The following is a 15,288-nucleotide window of genomic DNA, read 5'->3' on the forward strand; positions in this document are numbered from 1 at the left end:
TCCCAAGAACTATACCTCCCAGCATCCTTTTGCAATCGCTGTATCTCCTGGTAATTTGCAAGCAACAAGCAATCACTGTGTCTGATTCTAGCAACTAAGAATCAGAACTGCAAACTAAAGATCCACAAGTATGGGCAATGGCTGAATAGTCTGTATAATGGGGAAAGTGTAATGCAAGTTATCTATATTTAATTATAATACTATTGCACTTTCTTGGTGCATAATGTAATGCAAATACTAAACTTGTCAAAATCCAGACACAGTACATTGTTAGTCAACTCCTTGACGTTTATAATATTCTCACTACTTACTGCTCCTGTGCACTAAGGTCCATTAATCATAATTGTTTTGTTAAAGACACCGTCACAGTAAGTAGGCAGGTTGTTATACAGTATGTATAGAATGTCAAGGGAGGGCCACACATTGCACGCCCCAGTGGATATGTGGCCTGCTTACCTCTGACAGACACCTCAGCAATACTCCGCCCTCCATCTGCCATCTCACAGAGATAGATTCCATCATCATCTGCCCCAATATCTCGGATGGTGAGTCGGCGCACTGTACCACACTGCTCAATGCCATACTTTGCTCCTGCCTGCAGTCGGCGATCTTCCAGGTACCAGGTGGTAGGAACGGTGTCCACAGACACCTCGCACTCCAGCACAGCCAGCTGTCGCTCACGCACCTCCACGTCATTCAGGGGCTGCTTGAACCGCACTGCCGGCTCTGGAGGCAAAGAAGAAAAGAATGATATGTAAGTGCCTGACTACCGTATAGCTAATGCATAGACAACAAACATTAAAACAATAATTATTCTCATACCTAATGCTTGAAACTGAAACTGCAATATAGTCAGTTTAACTCTCTGACACAAATTTTAGTCACTTTTGTGCTATTTTGGAGGTTACCGGTAATGATACAATAATTATTTGGTTAGTTGATGCTGCCATTCTTTTTAATACACTCCTATGTTTCCCCACAAGATCTTTACCTACAGAGCACAGTCTCTATTTGAAGGAATGCTACTGCAGCTGACAGGTGGACTACCTACATGAAAGTTGACAAAGGAGATAGAGGGCTGATCATCAAAAACACTAAAAAGGTCTGGAGTAGAGAATCAGGCTTTTGCTCGGCTTGTGGTTTTGCCGTGACTAAGAATACCGCACTGGGCCTCCTGTTTTTATTTTGGAAGTGCATTTCAGATCAGGCGCCACCCCTCCACAGATATGTTACACAAATAAAACAGTAAATGCATGGGAACATGGGGAAAGCTAATGCAGGATCTCTGCGGTCCAAGGGATGCTTGGAATGTCAGTAAACATGTAACGACTGAGGAGCCTTCCTCCACTGGTGGGCGTAATGAAAGATAGGAAATAGGGGTCAACATTGCTGACAGGGCAAAACACCTACTGCAAAACCAAAGAATGATTGCCTTATCCCCTCTCCCCTGCCCAGACTGCTTCTAATCCAGCAGCCACATTGCAGATAACATGATTCAGGCACTAAATTTAGCAATGTCGGAGTTAGCCAGTTAATGCACTGGGATAAACTACCCTTCACAGACTGAGACCCTGCCTGTAATGTGGTATTGCTTTCACAGGGACAAGTCTTTAAGTGGTAAGCTATCACTTACAGTACAGAGCATGCCCCCCTGTAGAAATGAATTCATGCTGCAGTTGCATCACTGTAGATGGAGAGTGACAGTTGTTCCTACCAAGTTAGAATAAAGGGATCCGCCATATATAGATTTGAGATCTATAGATTTGAGATTCTTATGTTCTTATGTTCTAAAAAAGCAAAATATATTGTAAATGAAGATGGGTCTTATGCACACTTAAAATTTGAGATGAATGGAATGTCATGCTTGTAGCACTTTTTAACTATGCATGTTTATAAGTGTGCAGTGGCTACCCCATAATCAAGTTGAGATTGTATTTCTCATGCATTCTTTGCTTTGTTGGGTCTGTCATACAAAGAGTGCTGGAGAAACACTCTCAACTTATATAACAATACAATGAGTTTTTATATCGCGCCTTTCACAACAGTTATCAAAAAGCGCTGTAAAATCAAGACAGTGCTTTGTGAGAACTTGTGGTAGCCACCTAACACTTACAGATGTATTATAACCAGGGGCACGATTCTGTCCTGAGCACGAAAAATGCGAAAATGTACTTCTTTTGGGAAAAACCTATATAATGTAATAAGTCCTATAAAAGAATGTTCACCTGTTATGAAAGTTTATTTCTGGGTGCATTTCATTTGTGCTATGCTTCCTACCGCTATGCTTTGGTTAAACTGAAGTTAAACGCTATAATAATAAAATAAAAACCCGGCTTTTTAAACTGCAACTCTGGCTCCCTGGATGTGCATCAACACCCAACATTACAGCAAACCAACACAAACAAAGATTTTCCTTCTGGTGAGTTTCATTCATTGGATGATATTTTTTTATATCTAGTTCCAGTTAAAAACAACCTGATATTAGTAAGGTATAAACCAAGACGGGCTGTGCGGTTCCCATGATATATACCATTCCAGAAGTGGGATATATCATCGGAACCGCGCGGCCTGAAGTGGTTTATGCCACTTATAACATGGCTACCTGTCATTTGGGGGATGAAAAATAATTAAAACACATTTTAAATTAAGACAAAACCAGAAACTTTTATTGTGTATACATCCGCAGTGTAATATAGTCCCACATTTAATTTAAGTTAATTTATTGTTTGTGTGTTAAAAATAAATTGCTTATGTCTGTTAATTATGAATTTATGCATCGAAAGTGGAATCTCACTAGAAACTAGATGACTGAGCACATGCTGATTATGGGCGAGGATTTAAATGACACTGAGGAAGTAAGGGGAGCAGCTGCCATGAATGCTGAAGCTATATCTTCAGGTGAGTTTGTGTCCTCGTTATATGTGAGGCACACATATTCAAGTCAGTTTTCATCCTTTCAGACCTCAAAAGATGTTTTTGTTAGTTGTCGAACACCCTCATGTCATGTCAAAGTCGTGCCAGATTAAGTTGAAGTTCAAACCAGACTTTACGCACCAATCCGACCACGGTGTCAGGGGACATTGCCTCAGTTTACCACAGACGTTTCAGATCCAGGCTGGTAATTCAGGGGGTGGTGTCTGGCCTTGTCTTTACCTGCTTTTCTAAAAGTTTTCATAACTGACAGGAATACATTCTTGTTGGTTTTAAACTTGCTGTCAGCAGAGATGTTAAAACTTCTACTGTTAAACTATCTATTTAGTCCAGCTCAGCGTTATAAAACTGGAGACTGAATACTGGTGCCCAGTTTAACTTCTTGCACTGGCATAAAATTGCTTTATGTTGTTGAGATTATTTTGACTTATTTCCTTAAAATGAATGTCCATATTGTTTTCTTTAAACCAGTCTTTAAGTACATAAACAGCCCATGCTGTAGTTTTTTTAGTGTTTTTTCCTTTTTTTAATGTTTTCTTCTATTTCATTTAGCTGTTCCTCATCTACGGTTATGTGTCTACTCTTGACAGTTGCTGGTGCAGTTATTTTATTTATGTTTTTCAGGCGCTGGTCACTGCTGTCTTCACTCAGAAAGTTGGTATTATACCAGTTATGTGGAGTTTCATCACTAAATATATTAAAGGAAATAGGTGGAATGTCACTAATTTTTGGCAGTGGTTTTGTAACCAATAACAAATAAAATGGCAGCTTGTCATGGAATTTAGAATGTAGTGGAGTCTAGTGATTTATTCAGTGTGAAGCGGCTCATTAGTATGCAAGCCGTGGTATACGCTGTGTATATGCATGTTTTCAGTTGTATTTAAATAGTGTACATGTGTTTTTGATTCTTTATTTTGCATAAGTCTTCAGTGCATCTATTACAGTGTCTGATATTCATCTGGTTTCTGATTTTATTACCACTGGCTGAATTTTCTAATCTCATGTTTTTGTATATGTGATTTTTTTCCACTAGAATACTTAGCTGAGGTAAATTCCTACTTCCTCTTTATTTTGGTTTTACCCCCTCTTCTGTAGGTGTACTTCCATTATTTTTCTCCTTGACAAATGTCTCCGTAGCTAAAACTGGAGGGCTGTTTCTTTTAGTTAATAAGACTATTTAGCAAGTAGTGACATAATAAAGACTGTTAAAAAATCACCATCAAGGTCTTACGCAGCAAATGTCAAATTTCATTATTCTTTGGTGCTAGGAGCCACATGTCTACTACAGCACAGACCTATCCCTGTGTGCAATGTGGGAGGAATCCAATCCCACCAATGTTACACACTGCTAAAGATCGGTCAAACGGTCTGTGTGGAATCTCTAGTATGTCAATGGAGATGTGCCTCGCAGCACTATGAATGCACCCACAGAGGTCTTTAAGCAATTAAAAGATCTCATTAATGTTTTAGTTGATTGGCGGTTTAAGTAAAAGTGCCACATACTTCCCTGGCAGCTGGTCCTATTGGAACATTTCTTTTATGGTAGAATTTTAATGGAGATTTTCACTTACTAACTGTAGGTAAGGAAAAATACTGAGAAAGAGGTGTTTTCTTTATTATTTTAACTATTTTTGAGTAAAATAAAAAAGTAATACATTTTGCCTTCTACTTCCACAATCTATTTATGAGTGCTTATTGTATAATAGTTAAGAATAAAAAAAATACATTTACTATTGAAAACTAGATCATTGTTTTACAGTACCAGAAACACTGGTTACCAATTGTATACAGTAGATGTTATATCTGGTTTAAGTCATAATTAAAAGGACTCAAAGTATGTACACATAGACTGAACACATCTGTGAGTGAACTGATCGCTCTTTCCTTAGGATGCTCCTGTTCAGAGTGGACTATCTTTCTGTTAAATATTTACTTAATTCTATTCATTCTTAATACCTGTCCCTCTTTCTCTAAACTAAAGGCAAATAAAATATAAATATGTTGATACTCCTAGAGTTACGAATGTTAATGTACAAATCCAACACTTGATTATGTCCAGTATGTGGAACATTGATAGCCTGCCATGATCTTTCCCCTGTGTCAGTCATCCCTTGAAAGATGTCTAGAGCACCAAATCAGCCTACACGCAAAACAGCCTGCCAGTCCATTCACATGTTCATGAGTTATCATATTCCAAAAAGTGTTATACAGAGAAGAAAGATAAGCCTGACAACCCTTGACACAGTAGACATAATGAGTGGCACTCTGAGTGGCAGCAGTGTGGAGTAGTGGTTAGGGCTCTGGACTCTTGACCGGAGGGTCGTGGGTTCAATCCCAGGTGGGGGGCACTGCTGCTGTAACCTTGAGCAAGGTACTTTCCCTAGATTGCTCTAGTAAAAACCCAACTGTATAAATGGGTAATTGTATGTCAAAATAATGTGATGTCTTGTAACAATTGTAAGTCGCTCTGGATAAGGGCGTCTGCTAATAAATAAATAAGAATAAAATAAAACTGTCATAAAACTACGAATAGTAAAAACTTTCCAAGTGGCAGTTTGGGGAATTACTGCCCTTACAAAATGATTTACGGTTATATGAATTGTACCTTTAAAAAAATAATCTTTAAAAGATATGTATAAATGATTGCCATCACATGTATTTCTTTCAGAACCCAAAATGTGAGACCAAGGCTTTACATGCAACCTCCCACCATCTAAACCAAGACCCTGTTATATGATGCTGGGCTTACCTTTGACGTTGAGATGCACAGCACTAAGGGTCTGTCCTGCCGTGTTGGAGGCAGCACAGACGTAAAGCCCATTGTCCTGCTGCTTACAGTAGAGCACTTTCAGCGTGAAGTAGCCTTCCCGATCTTCATACAACAGATACCGCCTCCCAGACATTATCACAACACCATCCTTCCTCCACACAATCTCTGGTTTGGGTTTCCCTGTGACATAGCAACGGAATTTGGCATGCTTGCCTTCCGAAACTTTGAACATTTTCACTTTGGCTGAGTTGGGCGAAGGCTCCTCAATCTTGTGAGTGCCGTTAAACCTGGAACCACGCTTGCCCTGATGGTGTTTCCAGTGACCATTGGCATACCCATTACGGGTTGCTGCCTCCTCCTCATGTCCAGGCCCAGCGTCCACCAACAAAACCGCTCCAGCCAGCGCTTCACCGTACTCATTCCTGGCCCGGCAGGTGTAGATTCCTGCATCAGGGGCCCGGGTCTGGAAGATCTTCAGCTGGAACCAGCCCCCGTCCTGGTGGCCGATGCTAAAGTGAGTGCTTTCGAAAATGTCATTCAGTTTCTTGCCATCCTTCTCCCAGATGATCTCCGGCCGGGGCTTGCCCCACAGCTTGCAGGAGAAGACGGCATCTTCACTTCGGCCGACTCGAACTGAGAGAGGCTTGATGAGGAAGCGAGGCCTGTTCTCCTCTCGTAACTCCTTCTCTTGCGCCTCTCCCTCGACCTTAAGAGTAGCTGCGGCGTAGGTCTCCCCAATGCTGTTTTTGGCCTTGCAGATATACTGCCCACTGTCCTCCGCCCCCACTCTGGAAATGATAAGGTTGTAGACATTGCCGTCTTCAAAAAGGCGGTAACGTCCATCAGGGTGGAGCTTCTTATTGGCCCTCTCCCAGATGACGGCTGGCCGTGGGTCCCCAGCGATCTGACACTTCAGCGCGGCGTCAGTGCCATTCTGCACCACCAGGGGGCGAGGGTATGCCAGGAAGCGTGGGGCACCGCCAAACACGTCCATCACTGCTTGCTGGCCAGCTTAACCTCACGCTGAACTCCTCAGACATGCAGTCTCATAAACCTGTTAATATATATACAAAGGGTTACCTCACCATCTGACTGGCTTGTCACCTCTTGCTTCTAGCACAGGTTTTCAGGAGCAAGCAACTGGGACAATGAGATTTCCATTTATCTGTCGGTCTATCTACATAACTGACTTTCTATCAACACCTCATAAATTGGCTGGCATAGTTATGTTCCTGGATGCAGTTGCCTGTTAGCTTTATTTATTTGGGTGAAATCACCTAGCAATGCATGATGTAGTTTTAGTCTTCCTGTTACTGTATGACAAAGATTCTCTAGAACTCCCTCTGCCTCTGCTGATAACTGACGAGATATGACCTATAAAATGCTGACTACTGTCCCTGTAGTATCCATAGAATTTTTTTTTTTTTTTTTACATATTTAGAAGGTTGTTGCTCATATTTTAAACCAAGGAGTTTCTTTAAAATAGGACAACATTCACGGATATCTATTTCTATTTGGTAAACCATGGTATCTTTGTTGACCATGATTGATCACTCCATGGTCTAAAACAATGAAAATGTGTGAAACATTATTTGGCTGTGGTGGTATATGGTATGCAGCTGACCATGTTAATAGTTAATTGCTTCAATATGATACAGTACAGATGATTTAAAACGTTTGCTATATAAAAAGTTAAAGTTATAAAAAGCTGGAAGATGTCTTGTATAAACAAGAGAATGCCTATCTGACCCGTAGTGAGGCCTACATGTAGTGTTTCACAGTTAAAACTACCCTTGGTGAAATGTAAACAAACTGTCAACAACATTGCTTTCTGATGAAGTAGAAGGAATACAAAGCTGACCTAGGAAAGGATGTACCACGGTAATACAATACCACGAAATTGTATTTTAGTGTGTCCTATAATAATTTATAATCAGGACTTAAATACAATCTGCTTTGTCTTCTGGGACTGGCCATTTTAGAAAGATTATTCAAAGCTTTAGTAAACACCCCCTGACATTTACCACATTGACATTACTTGCTGTTCTGCCCCTTTTATACTATCTAGCGTTGCAAAGGATGCATGTTAATAAATTATTTTTTAGCTTGAAAAGTGACATTTCTGCCAAACTATACATGTTCCTGTCACTTGATAGTTGCCAAAATTTCCTTCATAGAAAATATTAATCTTATGCTTGTCTACAGCTCCTTTATTTAGCATTGTACCTGAGACTTTGCAAGGAAAACTGGCTCTCGTGGAAAAACAACTTGAAATTTGAACATGACCTCCATGATATACACAGATGATTTTCTTTGTGTAGAAGTGTCTTTTCACACATACATTAGCTTAAATCTGAATGTCATATTAAATCTACATGTGATATTGCTGCACGCTTTTGAGTAAATAAAAGTGGGCACAGGCCCCTGCTTGTCTGATGTTTGACCCCCCACTTTTCAACAATGTTAAGCGCTTATGTATATCAGTTCATATGTGCTACCATGCTGCAATAGGGCAATATTTGCTTCAGACCCATTCTGTGGTCATTGCTGGTATGCTCTGTCCTATAATGGTCCTTTTAGTTTCTTCACGAAAATATCGTAAAGGTATCTATTTTTCAAAGTCAGGCTATATGGGTCAACACAGTCTGAAAAGAACTTGCTGTCTAGAGGTGAATGTCTAATTTCCTGTTGTCATAGAAGCCACCACAGATTTTAAACAGCTGGTCCTGTATTTCAGTGGGAAAGAGCTTTTTATAGTCAGCCTAATTAAAGAGCTGCTAGAGTCTTGTCTCGGGTGTCACAAAACACACACCCACTATGCACACTCAGAAACACACACACACTTCATTTCAAAAGCTGTAGCTTTTGCACTAGCACCATTGCAGTTAACATATACACCCCCATGGCCTTGATTTTTGCATCAGTAAATAGCATTCCCAAAAGGATTCTTAGACACAATTGCTCTATTTCTCATATATTTTCACCAATCGAGATGTATTATTCTCTATATATGGGCAGCAGTGTGGAGTAGTGGTTAGGGCTCTGGACTCTTGACCGGAGGGTTGTGGGTTCAATCCCCAGTGGGGGACACTGCTGTTGTACCCTTGAGCAAGGTACTTTACCTTGATTGCTCCAGTAAAAACCCAACTGTATAAATGGGTAATTGTATGTAAAAATAATGTATAATGTGATATCTTGTAACAAATGTAAGTCGCCCTGGATAAGGGCGTCTGCTAAGAAATAAATAATAATATAAATAACCAAAGCATAAAAACACTTCACAAGCATAAAAAACATTCTCAGACTTGCTTTGATTTAGATTTGGGTGAAGGCAATGCTTAAAGCTCATGTTTCCTGTCACAACACTATACATTTCTTCCTGTCTTACAGGTAACGGGACCCCACTGGAAGATAAAAAAAAAAAGGTTCTTCCATCAAACATCTAAAAGATAAATAAGCAGCATAACAAAAGGGACATGTGACACTTGTTGCTTGCTAATTATAAAAGTTTTTAAAACCTTGGCTATTACACATGCCCAATTTCTTATTTTAGATCAAATTGTAGAAGCTTTGTACTTGCAACTCTAAAATGTGAAAGGCTCTCATTAAGCAATGAGATTTCAAGGCCCGGTCCTGAGGTAAATTCTGAAAGGGAAAGTTGTGATTTTGGTACAGAGAGGTAATGGAGAACCAATTAATTAGGCAATAGAAATACAAATTGTACGAAATAGTCTCACAAGCAGCAGCAGTTCCGCACTAAGTTAGCCTTTGACCAACAGCAAGGAATTGGCCTCAATATCTCCAATGAAGTCGGGGGGGGGGGGGGGGGGGGGTGGACGCTCAGCTGTGCTTTCAGCTGTGGTTGGTTTATGAAGGCCAGCCTTTTGAAAACACACTTCTAATCCTAGTACTTTGATGAGGCCCTAACGTAAGGGCGTAGTCAGACACCCCCTCCCCTAAAAAAACAAAGGAAAACTAGAGCTACCCTAACATTACCAGTATGGAACATTCAAAACTGTCCTGAGCAACCTGTCTTCCTGTTCAATGTCATAGTGATTGTTAAAGTTAGGGCCCCATATGGTTTATAAAAATTGTTTTTTCATACTTAACTTGTTGCTTTAACCCTTTCAGTTCTTATATTAATGCCCTATAACATATTATTATTTATTTCCTTAGCAGACGCCCTTATCCAGGGCAATTTACAATTGTTACAAGATATCACATTATACATTATACTGATATCATTTTTTTTTTTTCCACATACAATAACCCATTTATACAGGTGTTTTTTTTTTTTACTGGAGCAATCTAGGTAAAGTATCTTGCTCAAGGGTACAGCAGCAGTGTTCCCCAGCTGGGACTGAACCCACAACCCTCCGGTCAAGAGTCCAGAGCCCTAACCACTACTCTACACTGGTGCCCTAATATGCTGTCGAAAATCACGTTGGAGCCTTACAGGACTCTGAGGTCCCAGTCTGAGATAGTGTATAAATATATGTAAAAAAATAATAAAATAATGTGTTGTGTTCTCATGTATACTTAATATAAAGGAGCTCTTTTTCAGAACTGCAAGGGTTAAAGCCCATTTCAGTTTTACTGTTTCCTGTAAAATGTTATCAAGAAACACCTGTTTGAAATATAGCCACCTTTGTTCTGTACTACAAAGTGCATCTATGAGTCATTAGTAGAATGATACCACAGTGGTACCATTTTTATAGTTTGACATAAAAATGGTTTGATCCAATACACATTCTATTACAGTATCAGTATGCTGACATGCATTACCAACTAGGATTTTAAATCCAATTTTAGGATATATTTACTGATAAGAGAAACAGTGATAATGTTACTTATGCTTACAAGATGTAAGGTCAGTACTCTCACACTTAGCCCTTTGACTGTTACACATGCGTACCACCTGTTTGCACATATCAGCAGGATCTTTAATAGAGCCATCAGACTTCAGTGGAAACACTGTATAGTCTTTTGTATCTTACCTATTGATGTGGTGTTCCTACATGTGTTTCTATTCTGGTATATAAACAAGTACAAGTACGAAAAAAAACCCTTGAACTCGTGCACATACTGACTGTGACTGTCCCAAGCCATCAAGGCAATGTACTGGAGAAACTCTAAGAAGTGAGACTGGAGCAGCTGTAGATTCATCCTCAGTCGTTACCTGTCAGTGCCTGGCCCTGACTCATGACTATCCGCTGGCTTGTCCTTTTTAATTTTATTTTTTGTATAACTAGAAGATGTCTTATTAAAAGATGCTGTGCTAGCAATCTAAGCAGTTGTCAGTGTCTTGCTATATTGGAACTGATCAGATTTCAAAATGACCAGAAATGAGTATAGTGTTGTTGGTCTTCAATTGTTTACCTGTACCTGCTGAATGACATTTTTACTCTATTATTCAGCAGTGGAATTGACTGCCCGCTTACTTCTGTAGCGATTCTGAGTGTGTAGCCTACATTATACTGTCAGTACAGAATCGGGATATCCTGCAATAAACCCAATATCATGAAGGCTTTACAATTAAACCTCTTGGACATTTATCCACTGTTGTACACTTAGTTCAAACTACTTGTATCTAAACAAGTACCATACCTCCCTCACCATGGCTGGAAATTCAAAACTGGAGCTGTCGGTATGATGAAAAAGTTGAAGACATATAATAACAGTATGTACAGAATAATGTAGAATAAAACTTAGCAATGTTTAATCACAGTTTGATAAGAGCTTTTCCAGGTATTTACAAAAATGTAATGTGACATACAGAATGATGGCTGGAGGTACAGATAGAGAGACAACCACGGAGGGAACAACTGACCTTATCTAGTTTAGAGTAGATTTAGAGTACCCTGTTTACGCAACCTACTGTAATTAATGCATGATCACATGTATTAAAAACGTAATTGTGAATGGTGATCAGTGTAAATACGACATTAGAAAATGCCCGATTACACAGATTTCAGTTGTAGTTACATAGAGGGAGTATCAGTAAAAGAATAGAGCATCTGCTATATATATACAATATATATATATATATATATATATATATATATATATATATATATATATATATATATATATATATAGCAACTAGGGGTGTTCGATTCTATTTAATTTCCTAAACTTTAGTATTAAACAAGTTTAAACATTTATAACTTAACATATTTGGTAATATTTAGCAACATTCAATCAAACTTATATATATATGTATGTTTGTTTAGTAGTATTCTTACAAATGCCTTTGATATAATGAAATGACAGCAGCTCGTATAAGACTAATCTTTTAAAGAAAGACCATTCTTTATGATGAAGGTATGCACTGTAATCAGAACCATACTACCTGGTATTTAAGTAGATGTGTGATACAGGTGTCCCTAACAATAAAGAATGTGTGTCCATTCGTAGTAGTAATAGGAATTCTATTTTGGTAGATACTGCAATGGAAATTAAATCAGAATAGCAAATTATTTTTAAAACTTAATATCAGGGGGGAAAAAAATAAAAAAAGATTTAAATAGAAACTTACAGTAATACTGCAGCCCAGTAATCCTCAAACACAAGTGCTTCTTAAAACCACCAGCAGGGGAAGAATGTGGCAGTCATTCAAGTTTCCTGCAAAGTTTTCAAGGTACTTGTCCTTTGTCCGGTGTTTATGTCATCAGAGTAAATGCTTTGCCTCAGTGTCTCGTCTCCCCTTTTTCTGTTAGTGGTTGAATTCCTTCGTTCTGTTACTTTCTCTATGCCTCTTGCTGCTTGTCTGTATCTCCTTACAGTTCTTCCACCACTCTCTCCACATATATTTATGTGTGTGTGTGTCTATGTTTCAAATTACTGTCTGTAACCCTCTCAATACCCTGTTGTTTTTCTCTTTTTTTAGCCTTGTGTGTCTGACTGTCTGTCCGTCTCTTCTGAGTTGCTACACTGGTTTTTCTCACTCTTCCCGGCCCACTCAGTGCCTCTCAGCTGTAGTTCCCTGATCCCCCTTGGCCTCCTGTGTGGCTCTTCAAGAGTCCCGGAGCACCCTTGGTGTCATTGTTCGCAGAAAACCGTTAAATGCTTTTGCAGCTGCTGCTGTCCCCTAAAAATACCAGCGGCTTCGATGACAGCGGGAGAGATAAGTCAGGCCCTTCCATTCACTCACTACAAGTTACTAATAATAGAACACATGCTTGGGTTGGAATGAGGGGGGGGGGGGTCACTGAGCTAACTTGAGACCCTATAAAACCTAGAGGAAAAGGACAGTCCTAATTTAAGTGGTCTCTTAAAACTTTAGCACCACCCCTGTTAATTGCCTGTTCCTTATTTTTTTCTGGTTTCACACACCACGATTAGCACTAATCGTAGACTGCCTTACTGTACCTAAGGTAACATTATGTAGTCAGCCATGAATGTTGCAGATATGCAGCAAAGTGGGGTTGAAAGATTACACTGTCACATGATTTAAATGGTATGAGAATGGCTGTTAGTTCCAGCGCACATTGTGTCTGAACTCTGGCAATGGCCTCATGTTTTAGAGAGAGGCAGGCATGTTAATAGTTTTGATTGTTTCACATGTAGACTATGTTTCACAGGTGTCCTTGCTTTGTACATGTGCAGGGCAGAACAATGGTGACATGTAAGCTTACTGTGCTGTTTGTAAACATGGTAAATGGATGAATCAACCAAACACCTAGAATGAAACAGCCGCTACTGACTGATCCGGAGAGCAAGGTGTTTGGAGCTTGGGGACACCAAGGTCCTGAATTCCAAGATTAGGCTAAAGGTTTCTTCAGGGTTAATGTTTGAAAAATACCAATGGTATCCCAATGGTATTTTTCAAAATCTTGTTCTTGTAAAACCATCTAATTTCATAAACACCCCATTCAAAAGCAATTTGAACCCAACCCTGGTCTTCTTTGGTTCCACTAGACTAAATACAAAACAATGAGATTATGCTTCCAAGTAATAGTTGGCATCTTTGCCAGTCAGTAGGAATTTAGGCATTTGTTCAGACCTGGAGTTTTATCTCAATTGCGGCGTCCAGTGTCAGTTATCTCAGTACATTAGAAAGGCATCCATTTGATTAAGTGCTTTCTACTGATAACAGGAACTGCAGCACAAGCTTTTGGTGGATTTGTTTCAAAAGATCAGTCCTGTGCATGAGGCCGGGTTGAGAACTGAAATTCACCTAAACTCCTAAGCCTTTTGGCTAAAAGCTTTAGAATAAACTGATCAAGTGCAAAGGTAAAAGCCAATTTTTGGTCAAGCAGGTACTGTTAAAGCAGTAGTCACATTAACAAATTAGTGTAATTAAGCCCTTATTGGGCAATTTTATTTCTAAATAAACAAATAATTAAACAAAAGTCTTTAACCCTGCAAATAATGTCTTTGTTGCAATGCTTCTGAGAGGACCTAAACTCTCCCCTCACTGAGTTCCCTTTGAACTGCCTTCCTGGCTGATTCTTGTGCTTTTCTACATGTGGTCATTTGGATTGCACTTGGATTTCTTCATCTCTGCCAAACTTAAACAAGACATAAAATATCAATGTGCAACGTCTTCATCCTGTCACATTATGCTTCCTGCAACTTTCTTGCTAGATTTATACTGTAACAAGTGTTTTATTCCACTCAGAGAAATTTCCTCTAAGGCCTCTAGAGTTTAAACTGCTTTGGAAATAACTGTGTACCTGGCACCATCTTCCAGTGCACATAGTAACTCCAGTACTCACCAGAATCTACTGAATACAATCTGTTGTTGCTTTGAACAGATTCTAATTTATATAATCTGTTATTCCTTTATATTGTAACTGTCATAAGCAGTAGTTTTTTTTTTCCACGAACATCTTCCCAAACAGGCTTTAAAAACTCTCTCTTTTGTTTGTTTTTAAAGATTTGGACATACTGAAATATGTAAATGTGTCTTCAGTCTCCTTTTCTGTTTTAGTCTGCGATTTTGTGTGCAAGTAGTTTTATTTGCTTTGTAAGTCCTTGAGGAATAACTTTGTATTCGTTATAGACAGAATTGAAAGCTGTGTGTGAGGGTTAAATATGTTTTTCATCCATAACTACTCAAAAGTGAAACATTTAGAAATGCTAAAAGAACCAGCACATTTAGAAAGACGTATTGTATTGTCAAAGTGTTAGTCATTGAATTTTACAAAGTTCCAATACGTATTTGTTTATTTATAGCACAAATTAGTGTTTTTATAGTTATGCATGCTTTTAAGAATTGCAGTTGTGGAGAATTGTAAACCCAGTAACACAAGATGTATTGATTGTCAAGCTTAATACTGCAGTGCATAGCATTTGCTTGTAATATGTAATATGTGTTTTTGCGGAGGTTTTAACATTGATTGGAAAACCTGACAAATGCGTCCCAGGCTCTCAGTTTCCATGGGTTCACAAATGTGTCTGTGGGCGAAGGAAGGCCTCAGCTGCTAAAAAACTCAACATTTTCTGACTCGATATTTGACCTCTCTTGTTTCAACTGATGGAAGTAATCTGATCAGGAGCTAAACAGAAGCTGGGTTCCTGGCAATGATGTTGTATTGAAACATCCATTCTGTGAAAGCGACAGGATTAACAACCTCCTTTTA

The 15,288-nt window shown here is 39.1% G+C and overlaps 1 protein-coding gene across 1 annotated transcript in view; it reads right to left on the reverse strand.

Annotated features, from left to right (window-relative positions):
• Positions 1-12,759, reverse strand: part of LOC117403098 (obscurin-like protein 1) — a 46,738-nt gene extending 33,979 nt beyond the window's left edge. Inside the window, exons 1-3 of the mRNA XM_059032069.1 lie at positions 12,240-12,759; positions 5,681-6,755; positions 457-726 (exon numbers count right to left, since the gene is read on the reverse strand). Coding sequence (XP_058888052.1) covers positions 457-726; positions 5,681-6,695 — 1,285 coding nt within the window. The 5' untranslated portion in view covers positions 6,696-6,755; positions 12,240-12,759. The remainder of the gene's footprint in view (positions 1-456; positions 727-5,680; positions 6,756-12,239) is intronic.
• Between the last annotated feature and the right edge of the window lie 2,529 nt (positions 12,760-15,288).

The sequence above is a fragment of the Acipenser ruthenus genome, chromosome 10 (assembly GCF_902713425.1).
Source record: "Acipenser ruthenus chromosome 10, fAciRut3.2 maternal haplotype, whole genome shotgun sequence".
In the NCBI taxonomy this organism is placed as follows: Eukaryota; Metazoa; Chordata; class Actinopteri; order Acipenseriformes; family Acipenseridae; genus Acipenser; species Acipenser ruthenus.